Consider the following 24,028-nt stretch of genomic DNA (forward strand, 5'->3'; position numbering starts at 1 on the left):
GGTCTTATGGTTTATATTTGTGGTTCGACCTGTTGCCATGATGACAAATTAATCCAATTTAACCCTGTCTAACAATCCTGTGATCAAAGGTACAGTACAGACATACCTTCAGTTTAGGTGGAATTAATTAACAATAAACCTTCAAGAGTGCAGCATTTCCCCAGTACGTGTCCCCCTAGAGCAGGTGTTCCCGGGCAGGGGTCCATGGCATTAAAAAGGTTGGGAACCCCTGGTCTACAGGGCTCAAAAACACAGTGTAACAAACCCAGAGTCAGTGTTACTCACCGGGTGAGGCTGATATGTTCCCTTGGCCCACGGAAAGTGACTTAGTTACAGATTGTGTTCAGAATAGATGCTTCCAGCCCGGCAACCCAACAACTGAAGCTCCAGCCGAATCACGGGACAATTTACGATGGGTAATTAACCTACTAACTGGCACTGTGGGAGGAAACCAGAGCACCCGGAGGAAACCCACGTGGTCACGGGGAGAGCGTGCAAACTCCTTACAGACAGCAATCCCTATTGAACACCGAACTCTGACGCCCTGAACTGTCAGAGCATTGTGCACACTACTACACTACCCTGGTGCCATCGAGTGCCAGTTTCAAACTTTATAGCCGGGGGTGGTGATGGGGATAAACTCCCACTGCCTATTAAATACTCCCAATGGTGCGAGTCTCAGACAGCCTCAGACAACCAAGCCCAGCTCCTGACCTTCACGTGTGGTTTAGCTGCTAAGCCTGGCCGAACCATTTCTACTGACAGGAGAAGGGGCAAAGGTGGGTTACTGGTGCCTTAAAACGAGTCGTTTCAGGCAGATGGGGCTCGACAGCCGTGGTTGGCAGCTCATCTAGGAGAAAGGAAACTCAGATTTTGTGCAAAAGCGTGGGGGAGGGGGGACTCCAGGGCTTTGGTGTTCTATCATTCACTTTATGGGTCTCTTGTTTGGTGGATGTCTGTGAAGAGTGAGAATTTCAGGTTGTGTACTGTATGCATTCTCTGACATTAAAGGAACCTTTGAATATTTGATCTCAAACCTCTGCTGCCTTGGGGCTGTACCCACGCATGGGGAAGGCTTTGGGAGTAAACCCAAAGGGAGAAATCTGGAGCTGGAGTCTCTAAGGGAGTCCTGTGTTGAGTTCAACACTAACTAGCAAACTCCTGTGATGCCGCTGGTGCCAAACTGTATAATCTTTCTGCTGTTCCTTTGGGTTCATCAGATGCATGGAGAGGGGGAAGCCTGTTACATGGGCAACAACTCACATATCATGTAGGCAGCTGGGAACACAAACATCCATGGTCGACCTTAAGCCTTATATCAATTCAGTTAGTAGCTTGCATAGACTGTTTTTTGCATAAACACGCAGAAGATATTGCAATCAAACCTTTAAGCAAATCATAAACACAAGAGATTCTGCAGAAGCCGGAAAGCCAGAGCAACACACATGAAATGCTGAAAGAATTCAGCTGGTCAGGCTGCAACTATGGAGAGGAATAAACAGTCGATGTTTCATTTTTTCAGTCCTGAAGAAAGGTCTCTGCCCAGAAGATCAACTGTTTATTCCTCTCCATAGATGCTGCCTGAGTTCCTCCAGCATTTTGTTTGTCTTGTTCAACATTAACTATTAATGTATAACTTCTAATAAAAAGGGTAAAAAATGTTGGGAGGAAGAGACAGAAACTAAATGCACTCACAGTAGAGGACTTCATAGTCTCCAGAGTTAGTGACTATATAGTGGCTGTCTGTGGACCAGTCCAGGTGAGTTATAAAACTCGAGTGCCCCTAAAGTGAGAAGAAAATCTTTGTTACATCTTGAATTTCAACTTTACCAACCTGACTGTTCAAACACAAAACCCAAATTTCACTTTTACTTTCCTATTTAAGCTTAGGTTCAAGTTTACTGTTGTCATGGACATATGTGGATTGAGTGGAAGAGTGGAAGGCAGACTAGGGTGGAGATGAAGAAGGTGGCGATGAAGATGGGAGATAGATAGAGATGGGAGATAGAGATAGAGATGGGAGATAGAGATAGAGATGGGAGATAGAGATGGAGATGGGAGATAGAGATGGAGATGGGAGATAGAGATAGAGGGGGAAGATAGAGGGGGATAAAGGGGGAAGATAAAGGGGAAGATAAAGGGGGAAGATAAAGGGATTGGGGTGATAGAAGTGGAGGAAACGGGGGGGGGGAAGATAAGGGGGACAGATAGAGGATAGGTTAATTGGTCATTGTAAATTGTCCTGTGATTAGGTTAGGGTAAAATCAGGGTTGTTGGGGGTGTTGGGTGGTGTGGCTGGAAGGGCTGGAAGGGTCTGCTCGGTGCTGTATCTCAAAATAAATAGACAAATATTGTAGAACCTAATGACACGAGGACAGCACGATAGCGTAGTGGTTGGCTATTGCAGGACTAGTGATCACCGGTAGGCATTCAATTCCCGCCGCTGTCTATGAGGAGCTTGCACGTCCTCCCAGTGACCGCACAGGTTTCCTCCAGGTTCTCCAGTTTCCAGAGACATATGGTTAGGATTAGCGTGCGCTGGGTACGTTGTGTTGGCACCAGAAGCATAGCGATACTTGTGGGCTGCCCAACAAAATCCTCACTGATTTGATTCGATGCAAATGACGCATTCTATGTACGTTTTGAAGTTTTGATGTACACGTGATAAATACAACTAAGCTATTGAGCACACGATTTGAAGATTATAATCATATGATGAGTTAATATTTTAAGATTATAAAAAGGCACATTCAGTACTGAGTCACAAAGACCAATTCAAAAAGCTGTAATACGTTCAGGCTTTAGGCAACGACGTTGAGATACCTACAAAAAGAGGTTTTTACTTACTGAACATCTACCGACTCGACTGTACTTTCTGCCATTCTCGGCCACGCTGTAAATGTAAACGTAGTTGTCATGTGACCCGATGGCCAGGAAATTACCATCTTTTGGGAAGAATGGAAAGTCAATTAGGATCTTTGTGGTCTGAGTAAGTGATGAACATCGATCGATTACAAATATAACAGCCTTTTCACAAACTGGACCTTACAATAGAATTCAATTACATGCTGTCAACATGTCCAATCCCTTACCCGAAATGAAGGAACACTCTCTGTGAAAATTTTACACAACTCCCAGTTACTGACACCGCTCAAAGCAGAAATCCTCATACAATCCTCAGACATCTCCCAGTGGCCACACATTTTAATTCCACGTCCCATTCCCATTCTGATATGTCTATCCATGGCCTCCTCTACTGTAAAGATGAAGCCACACTCAGGTTGGAGGAACAACACCTTATATTCCGTCTGGGTAGCCTACAACCTGATGGCATGAACATTGACTTCTCTAACTTCCGTTAATGCCCCACCTCCCCCTCCTACCCCATCTGTTATTTATTTATATACACACATTCTTTCTCTCTCTCTCCTTTTTCTCCCTCTGTCCCTCTGACTATACCCCTTGCCCATCCTCTGGGTTCCCCCAGCTTTTCCTTCTCCCTGCGCCTCCTGTCCCATGATCCTCTCATATCCCCTTTTCCCTATCACCTGTCCAGCTCTTGGCTCCATCCCTCCCCCTCCTGTCTTCTCCTATCATTTTGGATCTCCCTCTCGCCCTCCCACTTTCAAATCTCTTACTAACTCTTCCTTCAGTTAGTCCTGACGTTGGCTCTCGGCCGGAAACGTCGACTGTACCTCTTCCTAGAGATGCTGCCTGGCCTGCTACGTTCACCAGCAACTTTGATGTACATTGCTATTCTCATACAATGATTAAGATTTGAAAAAAAAATGACAAATATTCATACAATGAGTAAAAATCATCTAAAAAGCAGAAAAAGATGAGGAATGTGTGTGGAATTTGCGGGTTCTCCCTGTGACTACGTGACTGTGCCGGTGATGTAGTGATATCCGTACCCGGACTTCGGAACAAGGGGTCCCGGGTTCAAATCCGGCCGGCTCCTTGCACGCTTTCCATCTGTGCTGGGTTGAGCGCCGAGTTGGCCACTCGGCCTCGTAAAGCAGACAAATGCTAATGAAACGGCAAGGTTGCTGCCTGATCCGCCAAATAAAGGCGCGGGGAGAAACTTTACTTTACCTTCCTTTATCCGTGACTACGTGGGTTTCCTCTGCTTGCTGTCATTTTCTCCCACATCCCAAAGATAGGGGGGCTGGGAGGTTGGCCGACCGCTGGGAGTTAAACGGGAGACAGGGAAAGAAACAATCGGTGGACATGTGAGAGAGAATATGTCAGAGGGAAATACGCTGAGAAAAGTCAGATGGAGCTTAATTGAGAGAAGTGTAAAATAATACACTTTAGGTGGTCAAATTTGAAGACAGAGCAAAGGGTTTATGGCAGGATGGAGGAATCTTGTCCCATGCCCCCACATCTACTTTAAACTTCTCCACCTCATCACCTTAAATGCATGTCTTCTAGTATTTGACATTTAAATTCCGAGAAAGATCTGCCTCTCATAATTCTATAAGCTCCTCATCAGATCTCTCCCCAGCCTCTGACACACCAGAGGAAAGAACCCAAGTGTGTCCAAGCTTGTACTCTCTCATCCACCCTGGCAAACATTGTCTGTGTCCTCTCCAAAGCCTCCACTTCACAAGACCATAAGACATAGGGGCAGAAATAGGCCATTCAGCCCATCGAGTCTGCTCCACCATTCCATCATGGCTGATTTACTATCCCTCTCAACCCCATTCTCCTCCCTTCTTCCCATAACCTTCGACGCCCTGATTAATCAAGAACCTATTAACCTCCACTTTAAGTATATCCAATGACTTAGGCTCCACCATTACGTTTTCTAACTGAAAATCATTAAACTGATTGCAAGAAAAAGATGAAGCTGAGAACGCAAGTTTAACTTAGTTTTACTTTAAGCGAGGCGCACACGTATCATGTGGAAACGTCATGACGTATGCCATTCACTTATTTTTACATATAACCCATAATGAATTATTTAAACGAACAAGAATGCTTAATCAAACAAGATATTTACAACAATTATAGATGCACCGTAGAAAGCATTCTTCTAGGGTGCATCACAACCTGGTATGGAAGTTGTCCTGTCCAAGACCGGAAGAAGCTGCAGAAGATCGTGAACATGGCGCAGCACATCACACAAACCAATCTTCCGTCCTTGGACTCACTTTACACCACACGCTGTCGGAGCAGTGCTGCCAGGATAATCAAGGACACAACCCACCCAGCCAACACACTTTTCGTCCCTCTTCCCTCCAGGAGAAGGCTCAGGAGCTTGAAGACTCATACGGCCAGATTTGGGAACAGCTTCTTTCCAACTGTGATAAGGCTGCTGAACGGATCCTGACCCGGATCTGGGCCATATCCTCCAAATATCTGGACCTGCCTCTCGGTTTTTTTGCACTACCTTACTTTCCCTTTTCTATTTTCTATTTATGATTTATAATTTAAATTTTTAATATTTACTGTCGATTTGTACTCCAGGGAGTGTGAAGTGCAGAAACAAATATCACTGTGATGATTGTATGTTCTAGTAGCATTTGTTTGGCGACAATAAAGTATAAAGTATCACTCAAATATGACTGAAATACTAAATGGACATCATCCACAGCTGTCCTCGGCAAAATATTCCACAGATTCTCCGTCCTCTGGCTAAGGAAATTTCTCCTCATCTCTGTTCTAAAGGGATGTTCTTGTGTTCTGAGGGTGTGCCCTTTGCTCCGAGACTCCCCCACTGTAGGAAACATCCTCTCCACATCCACTCTATCTGGACCGTTCAATATTCGAGAGGTTTCAATGATCATCCTTCCGGGTAATGAGTCTCCCAGAACTGCACGCTGCTCCACGTGCAGCCGAGTGAGAGTTTATTCGTGCTGGAGTGTTTAAGGTCACATACCTGGTGAGTAACGCATCACTGAGATTTTCTCGTTACCGTCGGTGTGCACAGTGATAAGATCCTTCGTCTCGACATCGAAAACCATCCACCTGGGACGCAAAGGAGACAAAGTCCACTTGTGGTTAGACAGAACAACCTAGCAATGTACCATCTCACCCTTTCCTACAACCTTCTTGTAGCGTTGTATTGGTAAAGCCGCGGATGATGTGGGCGACACTTCACGTGTTTGTTCGTCAGCTTCAAGCGTTTGATGGCTCTGGGCCTGTAGTCACTGGAGAATGAGGGGGTTTTCATTTAAACCTTTCGAACATTGATAGGCCTAGATCAAGTCGATGTGGAGAGGATGTTTCCCCTAATGGAGGAGTCTCAGATCAAATACAAGGGGGGCATGATTGTGGAGATTGGAGGAAAGTATAGGGGGGAATGTCGGAGGAAGTTTTTTTTTTACACAGAGAGCGGTGGGTGTGTGGAACACCCTGCCGGGGTGGTGGTAGAGGCAGATACATTAGGGGCATTTGAGAAACTCTTAGATAGGCACATGAATGATAGAGAAAAGGAGGCTATGTCGGAAGGAAAGTTTAGAGCGATTTTGGAGTAGGTTAGAATGTGGGCACAACATTGTGTTAAGTGGCAAGGTGGAGATACGTCTCTACCAAAGGAAGTGTAAGGTGCTTCTTCTCTCCGCTAGCCTGCAATTCACCCTTGGGCAAGGTGTAGCACCTGCTTAGCCCCCGATCAGGGTCACGAGAAGCCGTGGAGGCAGGTGGTGGATGGTCGTATGAGCAGCCGGTGCAGATCACAAGTCCTGGATATGCTACCACTGACACCAGGCAGACAATCTCTGAAGAGTATTGATAATGTCTGGGGGTCACCCGTCTTGTAAAGACACTGCCCAGAAGAAGGCAATGGAAAACCACTTCTGTAGAAAAATTTGCCAAGAACAACCATAGTCACGAGACCATGATCGGCCACATCACACTACACAGCACATAATGATGATGTCATACAACATGGCACATAATGATGATGTCACATCACACGGAACACAATGATGATGACAGTGAGGGAAGACTTGAAGTTGCAGAAATGTGTTTTTTTGAGAGGAATGATGGAAAATATTGTGGAAGGACAGAGTGACAAATGAGGAAGTGTTGTGAAAAGTCGGAAGGAGCAGAGAGCTGATATCATCAATCAGGAAGTGGTAGCTACAGTTTTTGGGACATGTACTGAGGAATGGGAAGCTCGAACCCCTTGTAGAGATGGGACAGACTGATGGAATAAAACATTGTCGTCAACAGCGTACGACATTCATGAGCCACATCAAGGGATGGACAGGAAAAAGTTTTGAAGTGCTTATTAGAACTTGTCAGAGCAAAGACAGATGGAAGACCATGGTCGGCCATAACACAAAATGATGATGACAGCATTGTGGGCCGAAGGGCCTGTACTGTGCTCCCATGTTCCACGTTCCCTCTTTCTTACTTTGCAGTAGGTGATAGCTCAGAGAGACATTTTGCAAACATGTTGCCTCTTTGTTTTCAGTCTTCCTTGGGCCAGTACACCATCTCCACTTGGAATAACCCGCATTTATAATATGGATGAGCTCTGCCAAGCGCGAGACTCCCTTTGATTGCTTGTTTGCCTTGCTTACCGTAGTAGAGCAGTTGCTTCTATTTTGCCTTACCTTGCCGTTTGCATCCCCACAGCTATAACCGATCCACTGGGATGAAAGCCAACTGACTGGCTCTGCTCCTGTCAGGAAAATAACAACACACTAAACTTCCTTCCCTGAGAAACGTGAACAGCGAACTGTAGAATCTCCCAGAAAGCAAGCTACACTGGACTCTGTAAACTTCTTGAAAGGTCAAATGTTACTGCAGGTGCGGAGAAGCCGAGACGAAACTCTGAACTGTCACAGGCGAGCTTGCGGGACCTTGTGAGCACTCGTCAGCGGGTGAAAGCCATGCTCCGCTGTGTCAGTTGTCACGGCAAGATTCGGTGTGCCGAGGGGCCTGACTCCATGCTGTCTCTCTCCATGATTCTACATAGGACATGCCGAAAACATTCTGCAGGTCAGGCAGTGACTGCCCAGACAGAAACAGATTTAACTTTAGAGTTAACTCTATTCAAGTTAGCTGGAGTAGACGTGGAGAGGATGTTTCCTACAGTCTAGGACTAGAGGGCACAGCCTCAGAATAGAGGGATGTCCATTTAGAACGGAGATGAGGAGGAATTTCTTTAGCCCGAGAGGGGACTCTCTCCGTGACAGTGAATCTGTGGAATTCATTGCCGCAGGCAGCGGTGGAGGTCAAATCACTAGGTGTATTTAAGCCGGAGGTTGATAGTCAGGGTGTCAAAGGTGATGGAGAGAAGGCAGGGCAACGGGATTGAGCCATGATGGAAAGGGCGGAACAGGCTCGATGGGCCGAATGGTCTAATTCTGGTCTTACGGTGTAACCTACAGACAGTGCAGTAGCACAGCAGTTTGCACAATGCTTTACAGCGCTCTGTTGTACAATGGGGGGTACAATTCCTGCTGCCGTCTATAAGGGGGTTTGCACGTGTTCCCCGTGACTGCGTGGGTTTCCTCCGGGTGCTCGGGTTTCCTCCCACAGGGTAACTGAGTTGCAGGCATGCAATGTTGGCACCAGAATCATGGCTCCCCAGCATAATATTTACTCATCAGATTTGATCCAAGCGATACATTTCACTGCAGGTTTCAATGTGCATGTGACAAATAACGAGGATCTTTATCTTAAAGAAGTGAAATGTGAACTGTTTCTCTTTCCACTGAGGCCTGTCCTGCTGAGGGCTATCGCGATGATCTAGTTGTTATATCAGTACATCATTTCTCTGAAAGGACAACCCCCCCCCAAACCAAATTTCTCCCCAGTTTCTTACTGGGCCATGTCTCACTCAGTGAGGCAGTGAATCATTATCTTGATTCAAATCCCAGTTAAAAACAGAATGCTGGAAAAACTCGACAGATTCTGTGAAGAGGGAAACACAACTAAGTTAATCATAGAGCATGAAATCAGACCCTTTAAAGTTCAAAGTAAATTTATCATCAAAGTACTGTATGTGACTATATACTACTCTGGCATCCATTTTCTTGCAGGCATCTAGAGTAGAATAAAGAAATATAATAGTCTTGGAGTCATAAGAATCTACAGCACAGAAAGAGGCCCTTTGGCCCATCTAGTCCATGCTGAACCATTTAAACTGCCTAGTCCCATTGAACTGCAGCCGGACCAAAGCCCTCCATACCCCTCCCATCCATGTACCTGTCCAAACTTCCCTAAAACATTGAAATCAAAATTGCATCCTCCACTCCCACTGGCAGCTCATTCCATAGCCTCTGAGTGAAGAAGTTTCCCCTCATGTTCCCCTTAAACATTTCACCTTTCACCCTTAACCCATGACCTCTAGTTGTCTCACCCAGCCATCTCGTTCTCACTACAATCATCTCATGGACAGTGATGCTCTGGGCACGCAGGAGGGACCTCACTGGGAGGACCAATCTCTCTGCCAGCCAGGCAGAGTCTTGGTGCATTGCCGGTGAGGTCTGGTGATGAGGCATTCTGCCAGATAGTTTGGAGCGTCTGCTCGGGAAACAGACTGAACCTTCTCCTGCAGTGTTTGCAGGACATTCCGTACAGCACTCCCTTTCTCCTGGAATCATTGATTTCAGAAAGGATAAGACGAGGGAACACATACCAGTCCTCATAAAGGGATCGGAAGTGGAGAGAGTGAGAAATTTCAAATTTCTGGGTGTCGACATCTCTGAGGACCCAACATATCGACGTAGCCATAAAGCAGAGAAGACAGCAGTGATATTTCATTAGGAGTCTGAGGAGATGTGGTACGTCACCAAAACACTCGTAAATTTCTACAGATGTACCATGGATTGGCTGCATCAGCATCTGATATGGCGGGGGGTGGGTTGCTATAGCACAGGATTGAAGTAAGCTACAGAGAGTTGTAAAATTAGTCAGCTCCATCACGGGCACCAGCCTCCATATCTAGAACATCCTCAAGGAGCGATGCCTCAAAAAGGCGGCGTCCATCATTAAGGACCCCCACCACCCAGGACATGCCCTCTTCCCATTGCTATCATCAGGGAGGAGGTACAGGAGCCTGAAGACACTCACTCAGTGATGCAGGAACAGCTTCTTCCCCTCTGCCATCTGATTTCTGAATGGGCATTGAGTCCATGAACACTACCTCACTACTTTATTTTTGCCTCTCCTCTACTTCTACAGTGGTCTGTGGAGATTCGGCATGACATCAAAAACTGACAAACTTCTGTAGGTGTGTGGTGGGAAGTGTGCTGGCTGGCTGCATTACTGCCTGGTACGGGCACACCAATGCCTTTGAGCTGAAAATCCTACTGAAGATAGTTGATTTGACCCAGTACATCACGGTTAAAGCTCTCCCATCCATTGAACACCATCTGCACAAAACGTTGGTGTAGGAAAGCAGCGACAATCATCAAAGATCGTCACCACCCGGGCCTTGCTCTTTTCTCGCTGCTGCCATCAGAAAGAAGGTACAGGAGCCTCAGGCCTCACACCTCCAGCAGGTTCAAGAACAGTTACTACCCCTCAACCTTCAGGCTCTTGAACAAAAGGGGATAACTACACTCATTCCATTTCTGGTGTTCCCACACCAATGGCCTCACTTTAAGGACTCTTTACTTTGTAATTTCACGCTCTCGTTATGTATTGCTAGTTATTTACATTTGCACAGTTTGCTGTTCATTGATCCTGTTTACAGTTACTGTTCTATAGATTTGCCAAGTATGCCCGCAGGAAAAAGAATCTCAGGGTTGTATGTGGTGACGTGTATGTACTCTGATAACAAATTTTGCTTTGAACTTTGAACTTATTGTAATTCAGTTTTTTTCTCTATTATTATGTATTGTGTTGTACGGCTGCCATAAAGTTAACAAATTTCATGATATATGCCAGTGACATTAAAACTGATTCAGATTCCTGAATATTTTTCAAGCCCACCAGCCCCTTAATTAAACGGACACCTCTTGGTGCACCTTAAACCTGTACACCCTCAGCTCCAACTGCGCGACAGTTCTAAACAACTATAACGGATCAGCGTTAAAGAAGCAAAGCGATCAGGTTAGTTTTCTGCCAACCTACCTCGAGAGTCTTACTCCAAATGGGCTGGTGTGATGTAGGATCCCAGTAGTGAATGAGCTTGTCCTGTCCGCAGCTCACAAACTTATCCTCGCTTGGGTGCGCTGCCAGTCCCCAGAGCTCGTCTGTATGACCCTGCAACACACGATTAGTATCACCCGGGCCACAAAGAGGTCCATCACCCAGAGCCGTGTCCGTAACCGGTTTTTACAGGAGCACCGTCGAGAGTGTCCTGGCCAGCTGTGTCACCGTCTGGTACGGGGATTGCAAGACATCTGACAGCAAGTCACTACAAAGGTTTGTGAGGATCGCCAAGAAGATCATCGGGGTCTCTCTTCCACCCAGAGATACTTAACAGCGAGCTGCAAACACAGGGCCTTTAGCATTGTCAATGAACCCTCCCACCCGTCCCACAATCTCTTTGACCTTCTACCATCAGGCTGGAGCTTCCGTAGCATTCGGACAAGAGCTGTTAGGATGGGAAACAACTTCTTCCCCCAGACCGTGAGTCTACTGAACGTCCTGTCACCACCCAGGTCTCATCACGTATGACATGCCAATAGTGTGTTACTGTTTATTTTTTTACTTGTGTTGTAAATGCACCTTTGCTAAACGTCCAAAAGACCAAATTAGGCCATTTGGCCCATCGAGTCTGCTCAGCCATTTCATAATGGCCGATTCATTTTACCTCTCAACCCCAATCTCCTGTCCTCTCACCGTATTCTTTACCAATCAAGAATCTATCAACCCCTGCCTTAAGTATACATAAAGACTTGGCCTCCACAATGAATTCCACAGATTCACCACCCTCTGGCTAAAGAAACTCCTCCCCATCTCCATCCTAACAGAACACCCCTCTATTCCGAGGCTGTGTCCTCTGGTCTTAGACTCCCCCACCACAGGAAACATCCTCTCCACACCCACTCTATCTAGGCCTTCGACAGTTGTTGTAAATGCACCTTAAGCTAAAGGTTAATCTTCTGGAATATATTTTATTATTTGCTCATTTATTTGTGGTACCAACTAACATTCTGCAGTCAAAGTGTCTTAGATCACATTTCTTCCCCATTCTGATGTTTGGTCTGATCAAACAACTGAACCTCTTGACCATGTCTGCATGCTTTTTATGCATTGAGTTGCTGCCACATGATTGGCTGGTTAGATATTTGCATTAATGAGCAGGTGTATCTAATAAAGTGGCCACTGAGTGATTATTCTGAACCTTCACACCTGTACCTGTGCCCATGGCAACAAACTCAACTAAACTTGATGTTGTGTACACTAAGCACGTTGTTTGGGTGTAAACCTCAAAGCTCTGGGGAAAAGTTTTGATTTGCCCAGAAGAAAGAGGGACACCTTTCATTGCAAATGTACTTTAGAGCGTTGATTCCTACCTGTACAATGGGGCAGTATCCCCCACTTAGCGTGCCTTGGAGAATGCAGTTCCTTGTCGTCCCAATAAATAAGCCATCATTTTTCCCTTCTGCGATCGTTCGGACTGGCCCAAAGGCTTCTGGGATCTGAGGTTCAGAAAGGAAGGCCATTCTGGTTACAAACATCAGAGATGCTGGACATTCAAAGCAACGCACACACAAAGTGCTGGAGGAATTCAGCAAGTCTGGCAGCATCAACGGAAATGATTAAATAGTCGACACTTTGGACTGAGGACTGAGCAGGAAGGGGGAAAATGGCAAAATTAAAAGGTTGGTGGGGAGGAGGAGAAAGAGGCTAGTTGGAAGGTGAAAGGTGAAGCCAGGTCAGTGGGAAGAACCTGATCGGAGAGGAGAGTGGACCATGGGAGAAAGAGAAGGAGGAAATAACAGGAAGATGAGCAGAGGTAAAAGGTCAGAGGGGAAATGGAGGGTGTGGGGGAGGGGAATATGTTTCTTGGAAGGAGAAACTGATATTTATGCCGTCGGGTTGGAGGCTACCCAGACGGAATACAAGGTGCTGCTCCTCCATCTTGGCACAAGAGGAGGCCATGGATCGACATGTCTGAACGGGAATGGGAATGGGAATCAGAATTAAAATGCTTGGCCACTGGGAAGTCCCAGTTGCGGCAGATGGAGCGGAGGCGCCAGACGAGCTGCCTCCCCGCCAATTTTCAACCCCACTTCCTCCATTTCTTATTCTGACCTTTTAGGTCTTCCCACCTTCCTTTTACTTCCTCTCTGGGTTCCTCCTCCTTCCCTTTCTTACTCTTCTCTCCAATCAGATTCTTTCTTCTCCAGCCCTTGACCTTTCACACTCACCTGGTTTCACCTATCACCTTCCAGCTAGTCTCTCCCCCCCCCACCTCTTCCTGCTTCCTGTCCAGTCCTGAAGAAGGGTCTCAGCCCGAAACGTCGACTGATTATTCATCTCCACAGATGCTGCCCGGCCTACTGAGTTCCTCCAGCATTTTGTGTACTGTGTGTTGCAACAAATTCTGGTGCAAGGTTTTCATGTCCCCTGTGATTTAGAAGTATGACTGGAGATCTTGTTGAAAGTTACAAAATTCCCATTGACTGAAAGGGACAAATGCAGGGAAGATGCACAAAATGCTGGAGGAACTCAGCAGGCCAGGGAGCAACTATTGGAAAGAGGACAGTCAATGGTTCTCGCCAAAACCCTTCTTCAGTTCTTGTTAAAAGTTGGGAATGAAATGTTGGGAATTTCTTTACCCAAAGGGTGACAACAGATTGGAGGGCCAAGGAGTCTCAGACTTCAAAGTCATTTGAAAGAGACCGACAGGTCTCTGGATTTTAAAGAAATCGTACAGGCTGCAAGTTGCAAAGGCAAAAGCTCAGCCACGATATTGATGGATGGCAGAGCGGGCTCGCGGGGTGTGTCACCCATCAATCCCAACTGGGCAGAAGGAGGAGAAATCTGAAAGCAGCCACTGCCAGGCTCAAGGACAGCTTCTTATTTTGCTGTTATAAGCCTAAATGGGAGAAGAGTTTCCACAAAAGGAGGTGTAAGGCACTCCTTGGTCTCCCGTGGGCAAGGTGAAGCTTGGGCTCTCCCTCCCCCACCGATCAGGGTCACATGAAGCCAAGAGCGCAGGCAGTGGGTGGTCGTATGAGCAGCCGGTGCAGATCACAAGTCCTGGTTATGCGACCACTGACACCAGGCAGACAATCTCTGAGGGGTATTGATCATGACTGGGGGTCACCCGTCTTGTAAAGACACCGGCCAGAAGAAGGCAATGGCAAACCACTTCTGTAGAAAAATGTGCCAAGAACAATCATGGTCATGGGTAAGTCCACGATCGCCTACGTCATACAACATGGCATGTAACAATGATGTCATATGACACGGCATGTAACAATGATGTCATATGACATGCACATAATGATGATGTCATATGACACAGCACAAAACGATGATGTCATATGACACGGCACATAATGATGATGATGATAATGGTGATTGAGATCAATGGTACTCTCCACATTGTAAAGATTGTCAACAAAACATTTAATTGACAGAAGCAACAGGAATTCTGCAGATGCTGGAAATTCAAGCAACATACATCAAAGTTGCTGGTGAACGCAGCAGGCCAAGCAGCATCTATAGGAAGAGGCGCAGTCGACGTTTCAGGCCGAAACCCTTCGTCACGAAGGGTTTCGGCCTGAAACGTCGACTGCGCCTCTTCCTATAGATGCTAATTGACAGAAGAGCATTTTATGATATTATGAAATCATAAATGTTATTATAAAAAGTGAAACGTTGTATTTACTCTTGAAGATGGTGCCAGTGGGGTTTTGCAGACCTGAGTGATTTCTCCCAGTTCGCCTACGAAACAGCTTATTTTTTTCCATCTCATCTCTTTTTCTTTTCAAGGTGGCTGGGGTCCTGTCAGAGTCTGTGATCTACAGGTGTAGCATAAACTACGGTTCTTCACGGGCGCTGGGTTCTTGCTCTTGGACTCACCGTGAGGCCAGACATTTCGATGTCTCCAGGCGCGGCCTGGAAGACGTGTGCATTCAGGGTGTGGCCCTGTGGATGACCCTACTCCTCACTGGTGTCAGCGACTGAAGCGCTGTGGGGATCTAAAACATCAGGACAGCAGGTGGTGTACGCTACTGTCAAAGGAAGGCCCCTACCCTCAAATGATCTCTCTCTCTCTCGACAGTAAGTGAGAGTCTGCTGGTCCTCAAGTTGGGGAACTTGGACAAGTGACACGACAGACTGTAACATCGAAACAGCCAGCTGCCGGTCTCTGGGGCTTTTGCTGTTGTGTGCATAGTGGGGGAGGGTTGTGGGGGGGGGGCTTGATGCTTTCACTGTTGCTTTTTTGAGGGGGGGAGGGAGGCTTTGGGGTTCTAAAGTTTCCTGACATCCATTCTTTTTCCATTTTGTGGATGTCTGTGAAGAGTAAGAATTTCAGGTTGTATACTGTGTACATTCTCTGATATGAAATTGAACCATTGAAAATGCAACTATAACTTTTGCAGCACCTTCTAGAAATCATATGCCAGGGAGGAAGGAAAGTTGGATTAAACTTGCAAAATCATTTCTGAAGGGTCACTTCCAACATTTCACAGACTACATCATAATCCTTCCCTGAAAGAACCGCACACCAACTAATTTCAGCCAAGATCACGGAAAGTGGACCAGGATTTGGCACTCACCTCGGTTTCCTGAACCTTGTGATACTGCCTGTCCCACAGGATGACCTTCCGATCTTTGCCTCCGCCCGACACCAGGGTTCCATCGTTCAGCACGCAGAGGCTGAATATACCTCCCTCGTGAGCCCCCTGAACTGCAGTGCTGATCCGGTTTGTGCCTGTGGAAAGACGAGATCGATGAGATTGGAACCAATGTATACTAAGATGCAAACGAAACCGCGACAGAATGATACCTTGGCGTACATTTGTAAATTGGCTTATCCCATGGGGCACTACAACACAGAAACAGACCCTTCAACCCATCTAATTCATGCTGAACTATTATTCTGCTGAGTCCCTCCCATATCATCACCATCATTATGTATCAACTGGGCCACAAAGAGGTCCATCACCCAGAGCCGTGTCATATGACATCATCATTATGTGCCATGTTGTATGACGTGGGTGATCACAACCATGATTGTTCTTGGCAAATTTTTCCACAGAAATGCTTTGCCATTGTCTTCTTCTGGGCAGTGTCTTTACAAGACGGGTGACCCCAGCCATTATCAATACTCTTCAGAGATTGTCTGCCTGGCATCAGTGGTCTCATAACCAGGCCTTGTGATCTGCACTGGCTGCTCATACGACCGTCCACCACCTGCTCCCATGGTTTCACGTGACCCTGATTGGGGTGGGGCTAAGCGTATATAATATTTAAGTAATGTTAGAGTAATCTTATATGTATATATAGGTCGATTAAGCATTCCTTTTCATTTAAATAGTTACAGGTTATACGTATAAATATGTCAATTACACACCATCACACTACCACATGATGTACAAGACCATAAGACATAGGAGCAGAATTAGGCCACTTGGCCCATCGAGTCTGCTCCACCATTCAATCATAGCTGATCCTTTTCTCTCCTCAGCCCCACTCACCAGCCTTCTCACCGTAACCTTTGATGTCATGGCCAAAAAGAATCTATCAATCTCCAATGACCTGGCCTGCACAACTGCCTGTGGTAACAAATTCCTCAAATTCACCACCCTCTGGCTAAAGAAGTTTCTCCACATCTCTGTTTTAAATTGACGCCCCTCTATCCTAAGGCTGTGCCCTCTTGTCTTAGACCCCCCCACCATGGGAAACATCCTTTCCACATCTACTCTGTCTAGGCCTTTCAACGTTCAAAAGGTTTCAATGAGATCCCCCCCCCCCCGCTTCCATCGTTCTAAATTCCAGTGAGTACAGGCCCAGAGCCATCAAATGTTCCTCATATAATAACCCTTTTATTCCTGGAATCATCCTTGTGAACCTCCTCTGGACCCTCTCCAACGCCAGCACATCTTTTCTTGGATGAGGAGCCCAAAACTGTTCTCAATACTCAAAGTGAGGCCTCACCAGTGCTTATAAAGCCTCACATTTATTTCTTCTACCAAAGCACATGACCATGCATTTTCCAACATTGTATTTCATTTGCCACTTTCTTGCCCATTCTCCTAATCTGCCTAAGTCCTTCTGCCTTTCTGAATCTCAACACTACCTGACCCCTCCACCAATCTTTGTATCATCTGCAAACTTGGCAACAAAGTCACCCTATTCCAACATCTACAAAACGCTGGAGGGACTCGGCAGGCCCGGCAGCATCTATGGAAAAGAGTACAGCCGATGTCCCAAGCCGAAACTCTTCAGCAGGACCGGAGAGAAAAAGACAAGGAGCAGATTCAAAAGGTGGGGGGAGGAGAAGGAGAAACCCAAGGTGACAGGCGAAAACGGGAGGGGGAGGTGTGAAGTAAAGAGCTGGGAAGCCAACCCGCGAAAGAGATGCGGGGCCAGAGAAGAGGAGACAGGAGAGGACAGAAGAGTATAGAAGAGTAAGATACATGTACTTTGACAATAAATTTACTTTGAACTTAGAATTATCCAACTTCCGGTAAACTATTCTTCCCACTGTCTCCCTTTTCCTCTCTCTACCCAGTCTCTCCACACCTGCCCAGCCCCATCATCCTGTTCCTTTCCTCTCCTCCATCCGCTATCACCCTCCCATTGGTTCCCCCATCACTATTCCCGTTTTCCCTCCTCAACCTTTCACTCGGTTCCTTGCTCCTGTCATATTCTGCCATCTGGTTGTCACTTCTCCTATCATTCCCCCATCTGCCTGTCACCGCTCCTTAACAGGATCCACCCATCACCTCCCAGCCTCTGTCACCGTTCCCATTCTCCCCCTCCCCTTCCATCTGCCTATCAACTGCCTTAACAGGATCCACCCATCACCTCCCAGCCTCTGTCACCGTTCCCATTCTCCCCCTCCCCTTCCATCTGCCTATCAACTGCCTTAACAGGATCCACCCATCACCTCCCAGCCTCTGTCACCGTTCCCATTCTCCCCCTCCCCTTCCATCTGCCTATCAACTGCCTTAACAGGATCCACCCATCACCTCCCAGCCTCTGTCACTGTTCCCATTCTCCCCCTCCCCTTCCATCTGCCTATCAACTGCCTTAACAGGATCCACCCATCACCTCCCAGCCTCTGTCACTGTTCCCATTCTCCCCCTCCCCTTCCATCTGCCTATCAACTGCCTTAACAGGATCCACCCATCACCTCCCAGCCTCTGTCACTATTCCCATTACCCTCCACCTTTGTCAACCTACCAAACCCCTCATCTGAACCCACCTATCCACTCCCAGACTCTGTCATTATTCCCACTCTTCACTCCTCCATCTGCCTATCAACTCCCTCACCTGGATCCACCCATCACCTCCCAGACTTTGTCACTATTCCCATTACCCCACCATTCCCTTCTGTCTGCCTATCAAACCCCTCACCTGGACCCACCTATCATCTCCCAGCCTCTATCACTATTCCCATTCCTCCCCTCTTCCAGCTGCCTATCATTCTCCTCACCTGAAACCACATCATCTCCCAAGGCACGCTGAGTGGGGTACTGCCCCATTGTGCAGGTAGGAATTGGCACCCAAATGTACATCGCAATTGAAGATGTCCCTCTTTCTTCTGGGCAAATCAAAACTTTTCCCCAGAGCTTTGAGGTTTACACCCAAACAATGTGCTTAGTGTACACAACATCAAGTCGAGATGAGTTTATTGCCATGGGCACAGGTACAGGTGTGAAGGTTCAGAATAATCACTCAGTAGCCACTTTATTAGATACACCTGCTCATTAATGCAAATATCTAACCAGCCAATCATGTGGCAGCAACTCAATGCATAAAAAGCATGCAGACATGGTCAAGAGGTTCAGTTGTTTGTTCAGACCAAACATCAGAATGGGGGAAGAAATGTGATCTAAGTGACTTTGACCGTGGAATGATAGTTGGTTCCAGACGGGGCTGTTCCATTATCTCAGAAACTGCTGATCTCCTGGGATTTTCATGCACGACAGTCTCTAGAGTTTACAGGGAATGGTGTGAAAAACAAAAACATCCAGTGAGTGGCATTTTTATGGGGGAAAACACCTTGTTAACGAGAGAGGTCAGAGGAGAATGGCCAGACTGGTTCAAGCTGACAGGAAGGTGACAGTAACTCAAAAAACCATGCTTTACAACAGTGGTGTGCAGAAGAGCATCTCTGACACACAATACTGTATGTCAAACCTTGAAGTGGATGGGCTACAGCAGCAGAAGACCATGACCATACACTCAGTGGCCACAGTATTAAGTACAGACAGCCACTCAATGGCAAATTTATTATTTATGGGAGGTGCACGATAAATTGGTCACTCTTTTGATATTTAAATATATTTTCAAGTACAGAATGAGACTGTGGGTGGCTGGACAGTTATAATCGACAAACTGATTACAAATATCGTCCTCACCTTTACCCCAGATGACCAGGTTTCCACTGGAGTCTCCTGTGATCACATCCCCATTCTCAGAGAAAGCCAAACACAGAACGTACTTGGGTTTTTCTTGTTTCTGGAAGAAAAAATTCAACCGGTTAACTGATAAGACTTTGCAGAACAAGCTGAGGCCATTTATCTAATCGAGACTCCTACAAAGAGAAATCCAGCTAGCTCAGCTCTTTACTCAATTTTTATCTCCCTTGCATAGCTAACTAACTCCCTTTCAACAGCTCTGATTGACATCTCCTCCTTTTGTTGCGATCAACTCCCACAAGTGGTTAGATTAGTTTTCTCCGTGGAAATCAGTTGGTCAGATCAGTTTTCTCTATGGCAACCATTTGGTCAGATCAGTTTTCTCTATGGAATCCAATTAGTCAGATCATTTTTCTCTATGGAATGCAATTGGTCAGATCGTTTTTCTCTATGGAATCCAATTGGTCAGATCAGTTTTCTCTGTGGAAACCAATTGGCCAGATGGGTTTTCTCTATGGAATCCAATTGGTCAGATCGTTTTTCTCTGTGGAAACCAATTGGTCAGGGCGGTTTTCTCTATGGAATCCAATTGGTCAGATCAGTTTTCTCTGTGGAAACCAATTGGCCAGATCAGTTTTCTCTGTGGAAACCAATTAGTCAGATGGGTTTTCTCTATAGAAACCAATTGGTTAGATTGGAAACCAATTGATGAGATCAGTTTTCTCTGTGGAAACAATCGGTCAGATTGGCTTTTTCTATGGAATCCAACTTGTCAGATTGATCTACTCTGTGGAAAACAATTGGTGACATCAGATAAAAACAGCTGGACTGTTTCTACTTGATATTTGTACCCAGTGCCTTTATGAAACACCATCACATTTTACACCCACTGTATGTTTTTCTTCCTGCTCTGTGTCACAAAGACAAGTACAGTAATAATCACTCACCACCAATTTGCATTCTAAGCAGAAATCATTACCCTGCTCCAGCAACACTTCCCTGCACTAACCCATCACCCTAAACACATGCATGTCCTGGTTGCCCTAACAGACAATGTCCTCAATTTCCAAGGATAGCACCGGTCTTGCCAAATGATCAGATGCACTACAGAACATTGCTTTATTCTGAGGCTGTGCCCTCAGATCTCAGACTCTCCTGTTAGTGGGAACATCCTCTCCATATCCACTCTATATTCAGGCCTTTAAACTCCATCGAGGTCAGGTCGAGGATGTTCCTCATCTCAAATCTACCATTCCAGGGATTATGAGGAGAAATCTCTTCAACCAGAATGTGTTGAATTTGTGGAATTCACAAGTCATTGAGTGTATTTAAGGTAGAGATTGATAGTTTCCTGATTGGGAGGGAGATTAAGAGTTACGTGGATTAACAAATAATCAGCCATGCTTGAATTATGGCATAATTATGGCACCAGTAGGGCAAATGGCCTAATTCTGCTCCTACATTGTAAGGATTTACCTACAGCAAGCTTCGTAGGATCCACCCAACCCAAGTCAGAGTCTGCGGACAGACCTTGTAGAAACGTGGCTTGAAGACAATATCCATGTACCATCAATCTCCTGACCAGGACATTCTTGGACTTGGGCTATATTATTAGCCTTAATTTTTTTGCGAGCATAACTATGTGTGCCTTGTGCTGTGTGTGACTGTTGGTTCTGTGTTTTGTACCTTGACCCCAGAGGAACATTGTTTTGTTTGACTGTATCCACAAGTAGGGTTGAAAAACAATTGAATGAGAGTGTACAGCAATCACTCCTCAGCCCAGCCGTCTCCTGAAAAGCCAGCAAACTGTTCCATTTGCTACTCTCCCACTCTTGTTGCAATATCTTTCTCTCCCTCGTTCATGTGAGAGAGCCTGTCTGAGATGCCGAAGTGTTGGGATGGACAATAGTTTTTGATGGACTCTAGACCATGGTCTCTGGGGGTTTTGCTTGCATTGGGGGGGGGAGTAATGATCTTGCTGCTGCTTGTGCTTGCGAAAGGGGAGGGAGTTTGGGACTCTAATGTTTTCTGTCATTCATTCTTTCTTTTTTGTTTTGTGGATGTCTGTGAAGAGTAAGAATTCCAGGTTGTACACTGGATACGTTCTCTGATAGTTAATCAAACCATTGGACCAATTAAACTTGAATTTCCTCGGCCCAGCTACTCCTGAAAAACCAACAATGTTTTTTCCTGTAAAACCAGCAACGTTCACCTCATAAATGCCCTGCTTCTTGGAGAGAGTGTTGCCTTCCATTGTCCAGAAGAGAATATGGGATTTTCCACAAGTGATAATGAGATTGGCTTCAGTTGGGTGGAAGCTTGTCGCCAGCACGGATTCATTGGAACACTGAAAGAAGGTAAAACAGACCAGGTTCAGAGAGACGCCTCAATGCAGTGCCCCCCATACTCTTTACATCAATACAAACCGGGAATCTATGCATTCAGCTGATCTGATTACGACCCCAGTTTATAACACACACCCACATACAATGGGTTGTGTTATTCACAGTAACTTTTAAGACCATAAACACGAGAAATTCTGCAGATGCTGGAAATCCAGAGCAACACACACAAAATGCTGAAGGAACTCAGCAGGTCAGGCAGCAGCTATGGAGAAGGATGAACAGTGGACGTTTTGGGCTGAGAGGTTTATCGGGGTTTTCAACAGGACAAATTTTAGAACTATTTTTCCACACAAAGCCTGGAAGGAGTGAAAATTAGAAATAATCAGAATCAGAATTAATATCACTGGCATCTGTCAAGAAATTAGTTGTTTTTGCAGTAGAGGTACATTGTAATATATATTAACAAGTAGTGCAAATAAACTGTTGAGATCATGTTCATGGATTCAAGTCCATTCAGAAATCGGTTGGCAGAAGGAAAGAAACTGTTCCTGAATCACTGAGTGTGTGCCTTCAGGCACCTGTATCTCCTCCCTGGTGGTTTCAATAAGACGACATGTCCTGGGTGATGGGTGTGAAATCTGCTCCCATAACCATTGGTTGATGCAAGCTAAAACATGCCCATTAGCGTAACACTTTACAGCGCCAGAAATCAGCGCTTGGCGGTTCAATTCCCGCCGATGCCTGGTGCGTTCTCCTCGTGATTGCATGGGTTTTCTCCAGCTGCTCTGGTTTCCTCGCACGTTTCAAACAGACGTACGAGTTGGCGTTACCCAGTTGTGGGCAACGTTGGCGCCAGAAGCATGGCGACACTCGCAGGCTGCCCCCAGCACATCTGGGATGCAGACGTCACTTTTCACAGTTGTTTACATGTGACAAATAAAACTAATATTTATGTTTGTAACAATATATAAACATAGATCTGTTCAGGCCAGATCAACAAAGGATCTGGAGCAGTGGTGAGTTAGAACGGCAGAGGCAGAGGACCACCTCACACACCATCCATCCTCCCATCTCATCTGACATCTCCTGACCCATCTGCACAAAGGTCTGCAGTTCGCCTATTACCCTCTTTAGTCATCTTAGGGCCAAACAAACTGGAGCAGGCCACCCATTTTAAGTCTGCTTTCCATTCCTGTTCCAGCATGTCAGTCCACGGTGTCCTCTAAGCCACTCCCAGGTTGGAGGAGCAACCCCTGATGGCATGAGCATCGAGTTCTCCAACTACTGGTAATTTCTCCCCCTCTCTCTTCTCTGTTTTGCATTGCCCATTCTGTCTCCTCTCTCACTCTTTCTCTTCTCCTCACCTGCCTATCCTCTCCATCTGGTGCCCCTCCTCCTTCTCTTTCCCCAGCTTCTCACTTCATTCCCCCCGCCCCACCCTCCCACTATCCTCCTATTCCCCCTCATCTGGTCTGACCTATCACCTGCCAACGTATACTCCTTCCCTTCCTCCCTCATCCTTATCCTGGCTTCTTCTCTCTTCCTTTCCAGTCCTGATGAAGGGTCGACCGTTTATTCCCCTCCACACATGCTGCCTGACTTGCTGAGTTCCTCCGGTATTTTGTCTGTGTTGCATTGGAGTGGGAACAGAGGGACTGCCTGAGAGATTACCCTTAGCTTCACTGAATAGCAGCAAGGTTTGAGGGACTGAATGGTCTCTCTCTAGCTCCAACTGTCGGACCCAGTTGTGGTTTTTCACTGCAGGAGAGAGTTAAAAGGAATTTCCAATTGTTTTCTTTTGACTGAGCTTTCAAGAAACTGCTCTGTTAGGAATGACCACAACCAGTCACTGGGATCATGGTGGGTTCACCCGCCGATGAACAGAAATCATTCAGCATAGGGTTCATCACGTGGCCATCATACCCACTTCTTCAGGGAGGCAAGGTGGAGGTATGTCTCTACCAAAGTAATGCAAGGTGCTAGCCTGCAGGTCACCCTTGGGCAAGGTGTAGCACCTGCTTAGCCCCCTAATCAGGGTCATGTGAAGCCATGGAAACAGGTGGTGGACGGTTGTATGAGCAGCCGGTGCAGATCACAAGTCCTGGTTACGTGACCACTGACACCAGGCAGACAATCTCTGAAGAGTATTGATAATGGCTGGGGTCACCCGTCTTGTAAAGACACTGCCTAGACAAAGCCAATGGCAAACCACTTGGG

The 24,028-nt window shown here is 46.3% G+C and overlaps 1 protein-coding gene across 5 annotated transcripts in view; it reads right to left on the reverse strand.

The window, feature by feature from the left end:
• The window catches only part of eml2 (EMAP like 2), a 172,890-nt gene that overhangs the window by 12,632 nt on the left and 136,230 nt on the right, over positions 1–24,028 (reverse strand). For 4 of the 5 annotated variants that reach the window (XM_063059894.1, XM_063059897.1, XM_063059896.1 and 1 more), the window contains 9 exons: positions 21,679–21,813; positions 19,467–19,566; positions 15,654–15,808; positions 12,432–12,557; positions 11,041–11,172; positions 7,569–7,636; positions 5,885–5,973; positions 2,848–2,945; positions 1,696–1,783 (listed from right to left, as the gene is read on the reverse strand). In XM_063059894.1, the coding sequence (XP_062915964.1) occupies positions 1,696–1,783; positions 2,848–2,945; positions 5,885–5,973; positions 7,569–7,636; positions 11,041–11,172; positions 12,432–12,557; positions 15,654–15,808; positions 19,467–19,566; positions 21,679–21,813 (991 nt within the window). The remainder of the gene's footprint in view (positions 1–1,695; positions 1,784–2,847; positions 2,946–5,884; positions 5,974–7,568; positions 7,637–11,040; positions 11,173–12,431; positions 12,558–15,653; positions 15,809–19,466; positions 19,567–21,678; positions 21,814–24,028) is intronic. The other variant, XM_063059895.1, reaches the window with a different exon arrangement.

The sequence above is a fragment of the Mobula hypostoma genome, chromosome 10 (assembly GCF_963921235.1).
Source record: "Mobula hypostoma chromosome 10, sMobHyp1.1, whole genome shotgun sequence".
In the NCBI taxonomy this organism is placed as follows: domain Eukaryota; kingdom Metazoa; phylum Chordata; class Chondrichthyes; order Myliobatiformes; family Myliobatidae; genus Mobula; species Mobula hypostoma.